Below are 17,084 nucleotides of genomic sequence, written 5' to 3' on the forward strand. Positions count from 1 at the left end.
AACTACAACAACTGGCATGGCATAATAACACTAAAGGTGAATAGTGGTACACATACCTTAGTGGTAACCACCAGTTTTCTAATTGGACTTTTAAGGCTGGTCAACAAGAAATGGCATCATGCCTTCTGCTAGATACCCAGGCAACTTGACCTAGGACTAGGAAAGTCATAGACCTTGGAGCAGAACCTACAATTGCCAGTTTAGGAAACAAGCATAACTCCTAACTACGTTCTAAATATTTCTCCTTGTACCCACGGATAACTGTAGTTCCAAGCCCTTATCAGGGAAGCTTCTCTTTGAAACAAAGACCATTACAGAAAACCACAACTGATCAAAATGCAGAGCAGTGGATCCTGGTCCCAACTGATACATCTACAGTATAACTTCTGTATCTAAGACTCAGGGATATTCATGCAAGAGGGGCAGATCGATTGGGGGAGCCGATGAACATAAAGTTTGTTGTGATGTTGTGTCTCCTAGAAGTCTTCATGACAGGGATGCTTAAACATGAACTAAACAAGGGTGATGGCAATAGTCAAGCTAACATAGAAGGAGAAAGCTTAAGGCCTAAATCTTGCTCAAAACAAAACAAAACAAACCTAGAGACACCTAAGGAATGCTGAAAGCAGGAAAAACTAATCTTTCCCCAGGAAGAGCACACCAACTGATAATCTAATACCAAATGCTCAACTCTAAAAACATATGCATAATGTAACATCATATAGGTTGAACACGCGCACGCACACGCACACGCACACGCACGCTGATGTAACAATCATTAGAATAAAATAGTTTGAAAAGGAAGGGATGACAATACAGACTTAGGGAGGACTGCAGGGAGAAAAGGGAAATAATATAATTATATGATAATCTCAAGAATTATAATGAAAAATAAGGGTGTGATTATCCAGCAGTTAAAACTATGTTTAAGGAGCTTAAAATTATACACATCAGAAAATCACTGTAGTTGAACATTTCTGAATACTGACATGATGTCAACTACTTTAAATCTTTGTCTTTTTATTCCGCTTAATTTTTTAGTGAAGCTAAGGCTGTTCTTATCCCCAAATTTGAAGAAGTGGGCCAAGAGGGAGTCAATGGCTCCTGTGAGTCACTGAGGTCTAAGTGGGGAAATGAATCTGACCCCTGCAGCCAGAAGCCACAGCACAAGCCGCCCTACAATAGTCAACAGTGCTGATGAGGTGAGCTACAAGCACAGGTACAGTGTGGCTGAAACCCCACCAAAATCCACTGAAGTAGGCAACACCAAAAGGACTAGCCAGTCAGACGGCTCAGGGGTTACAGCGAATGCCGCCAAGCCTGCCAATCCAAGTTTGATCCCTGATAACCACACAGTAGAAAGGAAACGACTCCCTCACTGGGTCCTCTGTGTGCCTGGGCATATGTGTACATCCACACCTTCATAAAGTACATGAATGATTTTTATAAAAATTTAAATTAAATAGAAACCCTCTTTGAGTAATAGAATCATGGATAATATTTACCATTTCTAAATATTTTACCACAAGCTGTATCACTTGCATAATCAGGAAAAATAAAAGAAAACAAATATTCATCTCTAGTAACATCTCTAGCTAGCACACCCCTACAAGGACAGGAAATTTATTCCCAGTGTCTGTTTTCACTGAGAGAAGAGTGGACTATTTTCTATAGTTTCAGAACAAGGTTCAGACAGAGTCCTCCATCCGGAGTCGAGATCTACTTATTCATCCTTAATGTCCTATCGGTTACTTGTGGAGTGATTTAATGGGCCGATTCTTCTAGAATCTAAACTCAACCTGCATATTTACTGAATATATGATTCATGACAGATACTATGCTAACAGCCTCCTATCGTGCTCCCCTCCTTGTGACACATCCTGGACTCTATAGTATTATCCCTATTCAAAGCTGAGGAAATCAAGTCTGGGGAAGTCACATCAATAAGTTTTCTTGCAGCCCTAACCTTATTTCAATTGGCTAGTCTAAAATAGATCGTAAAATGCCTTCTTTCCATGTTTCCTCATGTAGACATACATAAATGACAACTCAGAACACAGGGAATAAATGGCCGACTTGGAGATGAAAATAGGGATTCTGTACTCCAGATCTTGCTTCCTTAGTGTTGGTCTTTGGATCTTATTTCTCAAGCAACGAAAATCCTCAATCACCCAGGACTTAAGAGCCCTGGCTCACAGACCAGCATACATGCTTTTGAGGAAGAAAATGTTAAGGATAAAGGAGAAATGATACAGCTTCCTGCCACTGAGGTTCCTGCAGAAGGGAGGCAGGTATGAAATAGTGACTCAAAGCTGGGGCTCACCTCTGATCTTTTTTTATTTTTTTTGTTCTTTTTTTCGGAGCTGGGGACCGAACCCAGGGCCTTGCGCTTCCTAGGCAAGCGCTCTACCACTGAGCTAAATCCCCAACCCCTAACCTCTGATCTTGTTTCCCCAATCTAACCTCTAATCTGATGAGCACAACATGTCTACCAAAAATATTTGGAGCCAGAAGCTCAGGACTGCCCTAGGGTATGTTAACTTATAATAAGCTCCTTACCACATAAAGAGCTAATGTAGCTGAATTCATCCCTTAGCTTCTCTGGACAAGGAGTTTCCCAAAAGGCAAGTGCTGATTCCCCCACTGTGCTGATAATCAGTATCTATTTTTAAGGCCACATTTTTTTTTTTTGTGTAATATTCCTAATTATTCTAGCACAGCACTAAAGACAGAAGACAGTCACTTCTATGATTCATTTAAAAATACATCTAACTCCTGACCTGGCAGTCACTTCAAGAAATCTAATCACCCTAGGTACTTCTAGTTTTATCACACTTCTAACTAGACAATAATAACTTTTGCTGAAGTCCTGGACACACTTGCATGGAATCATTTGTTAGATAATCTTGAGGGGATGAGCATGTAAAGTTTTAAAAAGTTCAGGTCAAACCATTTTTACTTCTGTGAAATTAAGAAATAACATGGAATTTGAGAATCTGTTAGTTCCACGGAAACTAAAGAAACGAAGGCATAAATAAAGATGCACTAATCATTACAAACACTTTCCAAAAGCTAAAGTTCATCTAATAGTCTAACGTGGCAAAATACAAATTAATTTCTTATCTGCCTTTTAGAAGTTATTCAAAGAAAGTCACATGGACTCAGTCAAAAACTGTCAGAAAAAATCCATTTCTGTGAATATGGTGGAAAAGGGAATCATTGGTTCAACAATGGTTGTAAGAACTGCTTTACTGGATACTCCTGGGGTGGCGTCCTTGCTAACTACCACTGAAGCTGTAGTGACAAATTCCTAAAGAAGAGGAGGACCGTGGAATGGGTGCAATGGGTGGAATGGGGTATGGGAGGTGGCATGTTGTAACTCCTAGAATAGTGCTTTGCCCTTATCAATGAACTGTAACAGGAAGCTCAAGGCACGTTCCTCACCAATAACTTCAGAAGAAAATGACTTAAGGGAAGGCTGGCTGATCACTGTCATCATCAGTTACTGGTTTCCTTTGACAATACATAATGCTGTCGTTGTCCATGCCTACAGATCAGTTATTTTGTATTTTTGAATAAAGACATTTGTACATTCCTGATGCTGGGTGCAAGAGCCATATACCAGTGTCCTGCTTTCAACTTATATCACTGAGGCATCGCTACTGTTCTGTTAGCATCAGGACTGTAGCGCTGTGTCACCACATGAGAAATTCAGAAGCAGCCTATCTGTGGAGGGCAAGAATGATTGTGTACAGAGTAGAGAAGTATCCAGTTATGTGACAACCTTTATGTAATAAAATTTTGTTTAAAGTTAAAAAAAAATCCTATTTCTGTAATGTGGGTGGAGTTAGGTTAGATCCTGGAGGGTTTAGGGGTGGATGGTGGGAAAAAAAAAACAGTGCCCTGTGGATAAGACTTACCAGCAATAGCACCAGCTAAGAGCAGGCTTCCGGGGCTGACCTGCCCATCTTCATTCGCAAAGGAAGCCTTCACATGGGCATAGCATGGGAAGTAGATGGCCGAGAAAGGAATGTCCCGCAGAAAGCACGCTTTGGCACCCTATGAGGTTTGCAAGGAGAAGAGAAACCACATGAAACACACATCCCATTGAGAAAGTCAGGCTTCTCTGGCACCTACCTCAGAACAAAATATTCCTGGAGAAGACCAAATCTGTACTCAGACGCTGAGGGGTGGGGGTGACAGTAAAGTGCAACTTGAGGTCTCAAAGCAACAAGCCTGAGTCTTGTTCTTCCAAACACAGCTAGCTTTGTCATAGGGTGTGAGGACACAGGAAGAGGGAGTTTAATGTTCCTCTGAGGTCGAGCTTTCAATTAAAACAATTCTTGAACTCTGCCTGTGACCCTTTTCAAGTCTCAGTGGGTGGAAGTCATTGGCGTTTCAAGGAAGATCTGTTGGAGGGTCTCAAATAAGGCAGGAGGCAACAATCAAGGTGCCTCTCTGTTTATACAGGAGAGAGACAAGCTAAGAAGGTACAACGGGAGAAGTCCAATCTTTGTATTATTTGAGAATCTGATGAAAGTGTTGGAGTCTTTCCCAGAAAAAAATTACATGTACATAAAAATATATCTTTTTTTAGAGAGTTCTTGGACTCTTTTCCTTGTTTAGGGTTTATGAAATATTGATGAATGCCCACCCTAAAATATTTACCGTAATTCTGACACGTTTAAGAGCTCTATGTAGAACAATTAACTTTAGAAGTGAAGTTTTCCCTAAATAATTTCTGATGCCAAAACCATGCCACGCTGAGGCCCCCAAGCACTGATGATACCAAGAAAAAAATAATGGTGTTAAAATGCAAGCTACAACACACACAGTGTTTCTTAGGCAGGCTGAGTGGGAAGGAAATTATGTTTTCAACACTTAATGATTTAATACTATTTCTTTCACTGATTTCTAATGCCCCAAATTTCCACCAATTATAAAGATTCCCCAAAGAAAATAACAAATTCGTCCAGACTCAACAGATCTAGCTGCAACCAACGGCATGCATGTCTGGTTGTGCAGTATCTCCGAGGGCTTCTGTCTGATGCTGGCTCCAGTTGGTCACGGCTTTGTGTCCGCCACTCCTTTGTCACTCACTGTAACTGGCTTTCCCTACCAAACACGTTACACTGCTGACTCCAACTGAGCTCTAGGGGTGTATATATAAAACCTTCAGTCTTTTTTCACAGAAACTGTTATTAGCCCAGGTCTACTGCAACTTAATTAGTTGTCTTACACAAGTAATACAAGTAGAACTTTATACCTAATCCTATTAAATTTAATCCTAGTTTAGCTCAGCCTTCCAACCAGAACAAAAGCTTCGAATCTGGATTCTCTCCAGATCTGACTGGGTGTGGACAGTCCTCTTCTGACTGACCCACGGAGACTTTGTGCGTTCATTCTGCATGAAGGTATTAGAAAAAGGGCTGCCCCCCCCCACCCCTCTGGTACTGTGTTGCTAGTTTGCTCGAGCAAGTGGGTCGTCACCCTCCAAACCATTCGATGCCAAATAGAAAATGAGAACCCCATTAAGTCCTCACTTCACACACGTAAAACCCGATGACCTGGATGTTTTTCTGTCAGCGGCTTATCTGAAGGTCGTGTTCTGAAGCCATCTTAGAGATAACTGTAGACAAGTTGACTCCTGTAGATGCTGAGATTTTTGTCTTCCAGCTCTCAGCTTTTGGGAGGTTCGCAGCAAAGTGGGGTGTGAGTATCTACTGATATCTACACGGAGCACCCGGTGCCTCCGTTATGACATGTTCTTTCAGTAATCTCGGGGCATTCATCACCCCTTTTAATTTCTTCTTGCCTCAGATTTTCCTGTGAGTTCTAGTCATCTGACCATGCATGCGTGCTGTCCATGAGAAACACACCAGATACGGGATTCGAATAAAGATCGGTTAAATATGGCTCCCTTCCTATAGTAAAAATCACCTCACATTACTCCCGAAATAAATCATAAGAATTTCTTAATTGATATGCTTCTTTCTACAAGGTTTTCTTTTAACTGCACCTCCAGCTGGAAAGCTCTCCAATGTTATATTTCATAGGCAGATCTTTGTCCTGTTCTTGTTCCTTTGCTAATAATAGCATCTCCTCCTAAGGAAACTAAATTTTTCTCTAGAGAAATTCGGCTACAGAATGCTACATGTATTTAACAACCTGCCAATTTAATCTGGCGTCCATTGTTACCATTTCACAGATCACCAGGGCGAACACCGGGAAATGGTTTAGAGCACGGCCAACAGCAGTATGGCAAACAGCTCCAGAACTCAGGCCGCGCTGAAGCTGCTCCTCAAACCCACAGTGTGTGGCTTCAGATTGTTTTGATCAGGAACAAGGTAGTGTCTCCTCCGGCCTTCTGTTGTGCTGTCCACAATTTTATTTTACTTGCTCCTTTAGCCCTCTTACGACATCCCCAGGTTTGGGATGTCCTGCAGATAGGTTCCTGTATTCTCACCCCTTTCAAACCTGCGCCTGTCCAGGTGCCTCTCACTGATAACCCTAACTCCTGTCAGCTACAGCCATCAATGTTCTATTCATCTGAGCCGACACCGTGCCCCTGTCGCTCCTCACCTCCTCTGATGAATGCCCTGCCGGGGACACCAACCTTTCAAATACCATCTCTTCATTCACTTAACCCACCAGACACCACCATCTCTATTGAGCATCTTTTAAGGAGAGGATGGACAGGCATAGATTCCACGTGTCTCCACACTGTCTACATCTCCTCAGTCCTGTTCTGAGACGTCATACTTGCCTGCCCACTTATTTCCGTGTGGGTGTCGCCTGCTTCAGATCGGAAGAAACCAGAGGCCAGGGATGACTACCTACTTAATTTGTAAAACACCTCTAACGGAATCTGGGGGTGCCAGGCGTGTTCTTGATGCCAGTGAATCTTGCACTGGTGACATCAGTAGGAGGAAGGAACAGAACTAGAAAAATCCAGGAGACTTTGGAAAAGGTTAGCTTTCTAGAAGGGCACTAACTTGCTTCTTTGAAAAATATTTTCAAAAGCGAAACCATGCTTTTAGTTTTTGAAAGAAAGATCACTAACAAAGTGGAGTGGAAAACAGTCATTTTGTACCGGAACGCTAAAGTTAAAACAAGCAAGATCAGTCTGCTTCAGGCTTCGTAGATTCAACGTGATCTGAGACCACGCGTAAGAAGGCAAGGGGCACGCCCTGAAAACATTCCTGGGACACGGGAAGAGCGCTGGCACATGCAAAACAGCTGAGTCCCCAAGAGGCATCCTCAGCTCCCAATATCAGACTGTCTCCCTCCTGCCTTGAAAGCATGAGTCAACTGTACATTCCCCTGAGAGGGTGAAGGAGACTGAAGGGATGGATAAAGACCGAAGGCAAGTGGCCTGGTAAGAAGCCAACTTAGAAAGAAACAAAAAAGAGGAGCAGAGCTGCACCTGTAACCCCATGGCACACAGTAGGAGTACTACCTGTAAGGCTAGGGCACTCAGTAGGAGTAAGCTGTATTCTTCCAAGAGACAGGCAGTATGGTCAAATAATTTGTACGAACCCGAAGAAACGCTAGGCTGTGTTAGAGGTCTTAGGCTGCCAATTGTCTGAGAATACAAGAAACATCGAACAGCCCAGGAAGAAAAAACCTCCACAGGCAGGATGGCCGTGCCAGCAAGTGAAGCCTAATAGTGCTTCTCTGCCTGCTCAGGTAGGAAGAACACTCCACGGAAGATCCTCCACTTCGCTCCTGTGCAGCAAGTGCTGAGAATACTGAGAACGAGTTTATATTCTCAAAACACCCACGGGCAGAGGAGGGAGTGGGGCTGCAGGAAGGCATGCGTAACACCTGCCACAGTCCTGTGACATACCCACTGTCACAAAAATGAGAGGGACAAATGTGGGCAGAGGGATTGTGTTTCCTGGCTTTCCCTCAGGTACCGACTTCTATTGTTCCCTAAACCTGTTCAAGAGACTCCTTTCAGCAAATCATTCGGCTTGAGTCACAAGGTGACCTTAGCCTCTCCCGGCCGCTGAGGAATCAGAATCCAATCTTCCTGCAGAGGTGACTTCAAAACCTATTCAGTTTCCCTGGCCTGGTCTCCTGACCACTCCTGCCATCTAGGTCTCAGTCACAAAGGCAGGTGCCAATTTTCAGGGTTGCCTTAGGCCATCCCTGACCTGTTGCTCCCACACAATGAAAAGGGAAGCAGGATGCTAAAAGGACTTTTAGGAGGTTCCAAGGGTGAAGAAAATACTTCTCTAGCAGATTTCTTGATAAATTCTTCATTCGGTAGCCAACACCCATTTCCCGACCCAGTCTCCAAAAAGGAAGCTGCTTGGTTTGAGTTCTCCCTGCCCCACAGCGAGTCTTTCCTCAGTGATCAAGTCATTCTCAACAGGTAACTCTGCAACAAAGAGACATGCTGTGCTGTTCTGCGGACTGCCTCGGCAACTTTGGCCACTACAAAATTAATAAATTACATGGAGTGTGCCATTTAAATCCTTATTCTTTCTGCTCCCGTGTGAAAACGGCCAGTCTCTGGCTTCTTTTGCACTGGTTATCCGGGTGGATTTTCCTTTATCCTCTGATTGGCCTTGAATTTTCTGGGTACACACAGTAAAAAATCACATATGGAAAATTACTAAACACAAAATACAACCCTCTAACCTAATAACGAAAGTACCCTCTATCTCCAAAGAAGGGAAATTATTATTTTTTAACTGAAAGGCTTGCCGAGGAACAGATGGAGGGAATATAAAGCATTTCCGGGCAACTTAATATGCAAATCAGCTTGAGCTGACTGCCCTCCAATTCTGGACTTTCCCAATGCCTTCAATCACCATGGCTACTTACAGATAAGGCAAGCGTCTTTAAAGATAGGCTCGCTTCAGGTTCACAGTCCACAACTGGCAGGGGTTATCAGTAGCTTGAGGATGCTGGCAATAGTAACCTCACAACAAAAGAACCATTTTTTTTTTCTTTGTCCCTCCTGTGTTTTTGATGTGGGAACACTTGAAAGCCCAAAGGAGCTTTAATCAATTCCTAAGTCGCTGGCATTATCCATTCAAGTTTACTCCGGCAGTTTTGCTGGGCATGAGACTCTCATGAAACAACACACAAGACTGCCCTCCATCTGTCCCTTACACACACACACACACACACACACACACACACACACACACACACACACCTCCTTTAAAAGCTCTCCATCCAGTAGTATTCCACCAGCCCCATCAACCGAACTTTAGGCAGGAAAGCCAGTCCTAAGGAATGGTGCTGATAAAGATGTCAGAGACAGGGCAGGTCTTTTTGCATACTAATTCCTGCTTATTCTCGCAGTACCTGCAAACACAGCTCTAAACAGACTATTACTAATACAGGGAAAGGTAATTACACTCACAAAGGCACCTCTGTGTCGGGCTGGGCACCAGGAGCCAGCAGGTCTGGGGGACTGGGGCTTAACAGAGACTCCAGCAGTGAATGCACATTGTCTAGCATAGGGGAAAATGCCAGACTGGGGGACCCCCACAGCATTCAAGACAACAGTGGTGCACCTTGTCTGAGGAGGTTATTTAATGCTTCTGGCACCTGTCGTCAGAGCCACCGTCTTTTCCAACCTTACAGGTTTAGAATTTATTTGGCATGCATAATTGTATATTTTGATCTGGAGCTGCAAACAATGGGCAGCGTGTCATGTCTTGATCCCTTAGCATTCCTTTTGGCTTCCCCTCAGAAGGTTAACCCTTCTATGCACAGCTTGGCAGTAGCGGGTGGGGATTCTGCCCTAGGCTCAATACCCAGTTTCATTAAAACGGGGTGAGGAGTTATGCAATATATTTCAAGTAAGACACAAACTGCTTACAGGTAAGTAACTGGGATGACGTGCAAAAGAAAACTCTGGTGCATTTCAAAGAGTCATTCCAACCTTTGTACATGACTACATATAACGGTAACAATAAGGGACTTGAGCAGGATCTTGCTAGGAATTCTCCCCAGGGTCAATCAAAAACTGCTATGAGGACGGTACTGCCTTAACCAACAAACCACCCAGCAACTTAAGATGTCAGTGAACAGCCAATGACTTCGATTTGAATATGAAATATATGGCCACCCATCTGGTTCTAAGCAAGAAACTTCGGTGGCATTGTTTTCTTCTGAATTTCAATGTGATGATAAACATATCTCGGCAGCCCGGCGTCTCTTGGTGGACGCACCACACATTGGTTCACTTCCTGTGTAACTGTAAGCTGCTCTGTCACCAAAAGGGCTGTCACTGAGATGGACAGAAGCCAGACACGGATATTATTTTTATGTAGAGCATTAGTCTCATGTCATCTGCAGGGCAGCAACCTGTGGAAAGGTGCTTTTCTTTATTGTTCTCCCTCCTCCTCTTTCTCCTAGCTACACCCATGCCTGGCAAGCATAGTTTTTGTCTGTTTCCTCTGTTTACCTTAATACTGTTTGTAAGTTTATCATCTTCTGTCCAACACACATTCTTCAGACTCCTTAAATTAAAAGCAGCCCTCATTGTATCATTATGACAACAAATTACAGCTATTAATAATAATAATACACACACACACACACACACACACACACACACACACACACGCACGTGCACAGGCACATATAAATTAAGACAATATTATCAAATAGTTCCCAGAGTTTCCATTTCAATCTCACTGCACGATTACATAGTTTCAATTTTTCCTTCTTCCTTACTTGTATTGTAAATTTCCCCCTTTTCTCATTCTAAATAGAACTGGGGCTTGAATCTATGTGACAAGCATTCTAGGAAAGGATGCATCACAGAGCTACAGTGACAGAATTTCTTTGTTTACTATTTTGTTTTTCCAATTAGGTCTCATGGTGTAATCAAGTTTAGTCTGGAACTACGTGGACCAGGCTAGCTTCAAATTCAGAGACCTGTGTATCTCTGCCTCCCGTTTGTACTAACTTGACATGCTTCTTAAGTTTTGTCAATCTTTTTTATATTTTTTAAAAGATTTTCATTAGCCTTGTTTCTAAAATAGACTTTTACAAAGTATGGAATTCTAGTCTGAATGGTCCCCTAGCCCCATTCCGTACATGAGGACACCATGTGAAGGGGTGTCCTAAAGTGGGACCTGTCATCATCTCTGGCCCCCAGGAACCTCTCTGCAGCTGTGAGACTCAGCCCTTGGAATGAGCTGCATTGCGTTTGAATATTTTGATTCATTCTGCTCCTTAAATTTGTTATCCTTCATTAGTCCTGGGAAAACTTCAGCCATCCTGTCTGCTTCTCCTTCCAACTTTCTTTCATACTTAGGCCATCTCAAAATTCTTAGTCTCGAGCTCTCTCAGCAATGCTTCCTGAGTAAGTCCTACCTTCCAGTTCTCTAATTCTTTATTCAGCTGTGTTCAAATTTGTCACCCGATGAATGCACGATTCTAATCATCATAATTTTACTTATTAGTTTTTGTTTTTTTTTTTTTAAGAAATAAGCCTTCAGTTTATATTTCCGACAGTTTTAGGGTCTTCACATTTTCCTATGTTCACACTACTTCTTATTCCTGTCATCTCCTACTGCTTTTTGTGGCTTTAGATCTTGTTCTTTTATTCACCATGGAACGGTATCTGAAAAATCCTTTGAGATTAGGCTCCTCCTCAGAAGACTAGTACTACATTGTGTCTGTCCCATAGGGACACTGCCATCCTGGCATCCCCACCCTGACCGGACCCCCTACAGGGAAATACAAAATCAGCCTGTAAACTCAAGTTAAAAACTTCTCACTGTTAGAAGACGATTCCTCCTCCCTTCTCTTCTCCCCACAAGCAAGGCCATGTTCCTTGCAACCTGTTGTGAGAAGGTGCACGGTTATTTTGCACCCTCCAAGGGTATAGCTTTTGGAGGTTGCAGTTTTGTGGGGCAAGATAGTTTAGCACCAGGAATGGGGTCAGAGAAGTGCACTGCCAATAGGCCTGGGTCTGCACAGATGGGTGACTTCTGAGAACAAATATCCTCTGAAATGCTGTGCCCACCTCCCCTCATCCCAGCCATATTCTTTCTTTCTCTGTACTTCAGGCATTACTGAAGGCATAGCTGTTTGGCAAATGCCTTTCAGCTCTGGATGCCTGCTGAATTCACCAACCTTTGTATTTCCTTCTGCACTAATTCATGAGGCGGCTTTTACAGAGTATGTTCCTCAACAATTTTAGTTGCTTACACATAGGTGCTCTGCCAATGGTTGGAGACTTCATAGAGAGCCCTTACTGGAGGAATCCTCAACCCCATCTTTAGACTATGACTTTCCAAGTTTTCTTCAAAATACCAAAGATCTCCTCACATGCAGTGCCCCTCATGATTAGCTTCTCATTCCTTCTAACTCCTTCATTATACTCAATGAAGGTTATTTCTCAATAACACAGCACTTATGGATGACCCCAGCTATGCCAGAATTCTCTTCCAGCTCTGTACTGGCTGGTTTTGTGTGGCACGAGCTAGAGTCCTCTGTTGAGGACATGTCCCGTGAGATCCAGCTGTAAGGCATTTTCTCAGTTAGTGATCAAAGTGGGAGGGCCCAGCCCATTGTGGATGGTGCTATCCCTGGGTGGAGGGTTTTGGGTTCTATAAGAAAACAGGTGGGGCAAGCCATGGGAAGCAAGTCAGTAAGCAGCACCCCTCCATGGCTTCTGCATCAGCTCCTGCATTCACATTCCTGCACTGTTTGAGTTTTTGTCCTGACCTCCTTCAATAATAAACAGCAATGGAGAAGAGTACCAAATAAACCTTTCTTCTAAAGTTGCTTTTTTGGGAATGGTGTTTCAATGAAGCAATAAAAGCCCTAACTATGGCAAGCATTAACATGGCACACAGCGTCCGCTGAATGCTCACTCATGGCCAAGTGGATGGGAAGGGAAGGCTTCACTTCTGACAGGCAAGAAGTGGATGACTTTCAAAAAAAACGGATACTCGAATCGGGATTGGATTCTAAATCACGGTTGCTCCATGTAGGAACCAGAGCTCAGGCTCTGCAAGTCGGAGGACTTTCTCTATGTCAAGTTCCTTATTTATAAACTTTATAGAGACAGTACATGTAAATTTAGTAATAATAACATAAAGTGCCTAGTATAATGTCCAGCATGGGGTCCTCCAAAAAGGTGACACCAATCACCGTTATCAGTGCTCGGTACCTTTTTCTATCAGACGAGACAATGAAAACAGCCAATGTATATTCTGTTAACAACTGCCAGCTAAGAAACAACTCTGGCTTCACAACTGAATCATGAACGAGTACATTTTTAAGCTTGAGAGTCAAATTGCTTTTAGTGCAGAACCCAATCCTACTAAAGACATTTACACAAGTTCCTTTAAGTAATCATTCTCCACAAAGGTCTCTGGCTGCCACAGGTCTATCTTTTTGATGTGTTGCTTAATCAACATTTCTTTAGCAGGCTGTGCCTAAGTATATACCCCAGTCACAATTAGAAATCAGAGAATGAAAAGGCTGGCTGGGTAGAAAGAGAAGCATATCCAGTACGTCTGGAAAAATATGTTGGAAGTAGTCTATGAATAGGGGCTACCATCAGTCTACATACTTTCTAACATGCATATTATAGTCTCACGGTTCAGATGCTTCAGGTTCTTTGTAAAGATAACAGACTGAAAATTGAAAACTACAAAACAAAATAATAGACTTGGAAAAATGCTTGCCTCTGGAAAGACAGATTCACAGAAGCTTAGGCGTGAACAAGGTAACATCTTATTGTCATGAGCCCTTTTGTACCTGAATTTTCTGTGTTGACTATTAATATACTTAAAAGAAGTTGATGGGCCCACAATGACATGTTTACGTTCCTCCAGGGCCACTGCCTTCATATAGATCTTGGTAACTTCAGTTAACGGAGTATTGGTACGTCACACGTGGTGACTGAATGGAAGGATACTTGTGGTTTGAATAAGAATGGCTGCCACAGACTCATATGCTTGAATGCTCGGTCCCTGCTTACTACTTAGTGGGACTGTTTGAGAAGGATTACGAGGGGTGACCTTGTTGGATATGTGTCACTGGGGTTGGGCTTGAGGTTTCAAAAGACCACACCAGGAGCTGGAGAGATAGCTCAGCAATTAAGAGCACTGGCTTCTCTTTCAGAGGTCCAGAGTTCAATTCCCAGAAACCACCTGTAATGGAATCCAATGCCTTCTAATATCTATCTCTCTCTCTCTCTCTCTCTCTCTCTCTCTCTCTCTCTCTCTCTCTCTCTCTCTCTCTCTCTCTCTCCCCAGCCTTCTTCATATCAGGATGTAAGTCTCTCCCCTATTGCTCCAGTGTCATGTCTGTCTACTTTCTGCCATGATGATCATGGACTAACCCTCTAACATTGTAAGCAAGACCTCAACTTGGCCATGGCGTCTCTTCTCAGCAATAGAACAGTAACTACGACAATGGTCAATTTGTGGTTTTTAAGCACCACCTCTCTCCTCCCTTATTTAAACACTCAAATTCCACTAGGCACTGTTCTGTAAAACTCACGTTTCTAAAAGCCATCCTCACTTCATTTGTTCTTCCAGCAGGCTTGGTGTGGTCAAGCCTACCAGCAAGCCTGTGCTGAGGTGAGGGTTGCAGGGTTAGGAGTTCAAGGCCACCCTCCTCAGCTACATATAGAGTTTGAAGCTAGCCTAGGCAATAGAACCCCCCCAACCCCAATCCCTCAAAAAAACTAATAACAAATAAGAAACTAAAGGCCCAAAGTAGTATGCCAAGTTCCAGTGATGGTGATGGTTAGGAAGGCGAAGATAGAAGAGTCTAATACAGAACATCAGACTACCTATCAGGGCTAGGGCAAAATTGACACCCTCCAGCTAAAAATTACGATTAATAATTAATAAGTACATGCACCATCTGTACTAGGGGCTAAGTTCTACCCAATGAGCTTTATATGCACACAGGATGACTCCTTCCATGGACATTTAAGGGACTGTGCATGTGTTCTTTCCTTCCTATCTCCACAAAGGTTGTAAGACACATCAAATTTCAAAGAGGGATAAGGTTGAGCTTGAAGTCCAGACTCACCACTCTGGAAAACTTAACTAAACCCATCGTCTTCCTTTTCTCAGCTGTAATTTGGAGCTTAAAAAAAAGAGGACCGTCTGTCTGGCGGGCTGTGGTGAGGGTTAACTGATGTAAAGCAGATGCAATTATAAACATGGGCCCGGAAGAGGAAGCTCTCCACAAACAGTAGCTCGAAGGCACTACACGCATGTGTCCCAGCTCTGAGTCCACCTCTGAATCTTGAGCATCCCAGCCATAGCTGATCTTGCCAGCCTTCAGCTGTGTCAAATACTGCCTTCACTGACTCCTTTTCTTCTGTCTGCAGATAGAAATTTCTCCCAATAAAGTAACAAAACAAAACAAAACAAAGCAAAAGTACAGTCTGGGAGGTGATCCGGTTACTACAGCACATACCTAGCATGCGCTAGGCCCCCAAGGTTAATTCCCAAGTATTGCAAAAGACAAACACAGTAAAGACAATTAGTAATAGGAATATCTCAATGCTCCCTCCACACCTAGAAAACATTGACTCTTGACTCTACTTCTTTTCTAGTTGCTATTTTCTTTCGCAGTAAAACTCCTATGAGCGGTTTATATGCTTGTATCTCCTCATGGAGGTTTTTGCTTCCAGGATTCGATTTCCACTGGTTTCTTAATGAGAGCCATTGGCCCGAATCTTTAGATTCAAAGAGCGTAGGTGGCCTTTTGCTCCCTTTATTTCCACTGGACATCCCCTTCCTCCTCTCTCATTCCTACCGAGGACGCTGCTAAGATGCTGTTCTTTCCAGTCTCCATCTTTGAGCTACATCTGTCCTTTCCCCCACCTGGAACTCCTGCCTCATTGGGCCTCTTCCTGTCATGTTAGCTTCCCTGCTGACAGAGATGTCAGCACTCCCATGGCTCCATGTCCACAGATGCTCACACAGTATCTTCTGTGTCCAGCCCTCTGCCTTCTAGAACCTTCCCAGGAGGAAGAAAACTGGAGGAGGATCAGGATCCCTCTGCCTTTAGTCCGCCTGCCCGCATCACCTAGCTAAGCTTCCTTACATTTCTGGACCTCTGTGCCTCAGTGACAGAAAAGAGCAGGTAAAGGAGCTTTTAAAAGTTTCTTGAAGCTTCTTCAACTCTGCAATTCTAAAAATCCCACCTCTGCCCCATTTCCTCTCTCCCTTTTGCGCTTTCCAGGACTTCGCAAGGCTGAAGCTTCTTTCAAATGAATTTTTAATTTCTATCCTGACTGCATCTGCATCCTTCCTCAGACCTTATTGGGCTACTATAATAGACCTTTCACCCGGAAACCTTTGCACACCATCTCCTTGAGGAAGCCCCTGGCCCTTTTTCTGTGAGTAGGATCTACTTCCCCCTCAACTCTGCACTCCCCTGACAGCTGTGCTAAACTGCATACAGACTGCAACCCAGAAATCTGGGGTGCTGCATGACTATCGCCATGAGATAGTAACATGCTTCCATAGCCACCCCTGCTGGTTCCTTCCCAGCACCGAGACAGAGCACACTGGAGGAAGGGATCTCCCCCATTTACGTTCCAACCCAGTACTGTGCTCTTTCTTTGGTCATTATGCAACAGTTTGCTTACTTTCTGTACTCTCATAACCCTCGTTTGTAATGGGGAAAAAGATTTGGCTTCCGGTTACCACTTATTTGCCCAACAGTCATTTATCTGGTGCGCCAAAGGCTACAAAGCAGCAGTGACCAAGATAAGTAAGTCTCTTATCACAGACACTGAAGAAAAAGGAGGCACAGGCACAGAGAAAGTGTTAGATTGGCACACATGTTCTCAGCAAACTGGAGTGGAGATGGGACCACAATGCAGTGGTTGTCTTTCAGAGAATGCGCTGGCCGAGCTAAGACGGGAAGGGCAGCCTTCAGCACGATCTGATATGTTGGTTGTCTTGAAGGCCGACTTGACTCTCCCTAGCTACCGAACACTGTTTAGCAAGTCAGCTGTTCACTGCGGCCTTTTAAATGAACACGACAGTTCCAGGACCGGAGTCAGCTCTCAGTAGAAGTACGTTAACCAGTCTGCTCGCACACATTCTTTTTCCAGATGT

The 17,084-nt window shown here is 43.5% G+C and overlaps 1 protein-coding gene across 4 annotated transcripts in view; it reads right to left on the minus strand.

The window, feature by feature from the left end:
• The window catches only part of Slc25a13 (solute carrier family 25 member 13), a 182,683-nt gene that overhangs the window by 8,470 nt on the left and 157,129 nt on the right, over positions 1-17,084 (minus strand). For all 4 annotated transcript variants that reach the window (NM_001419627.1, NM_001419624.1, XM_039108599.2 and 1 more), the window contains one exon: positions 3,921-4,059. In NM_001419627.1, the coding sequence (NP_001406556.1) occupies positions 3,921-4,059 (139 nt within the window). The remainder of the gene's footprint in view (positions 1-3,920; positions 4,060-17,084) is intronic.

This window comes from Rattus norvegicus, chromosome 4, assembly GCF_036323735.1.
Source record: "Rattus norvegicus strain BN/NHsdMcwi chromosome 4, GRCr8, whole genome shotgun sequence".
Classification (NCBI taxonomy): Eukaryota; Metazoa; Chordata; class Mammalia; order Rodentia; family Muridae; genus Rattus; species Rattus norvegicus.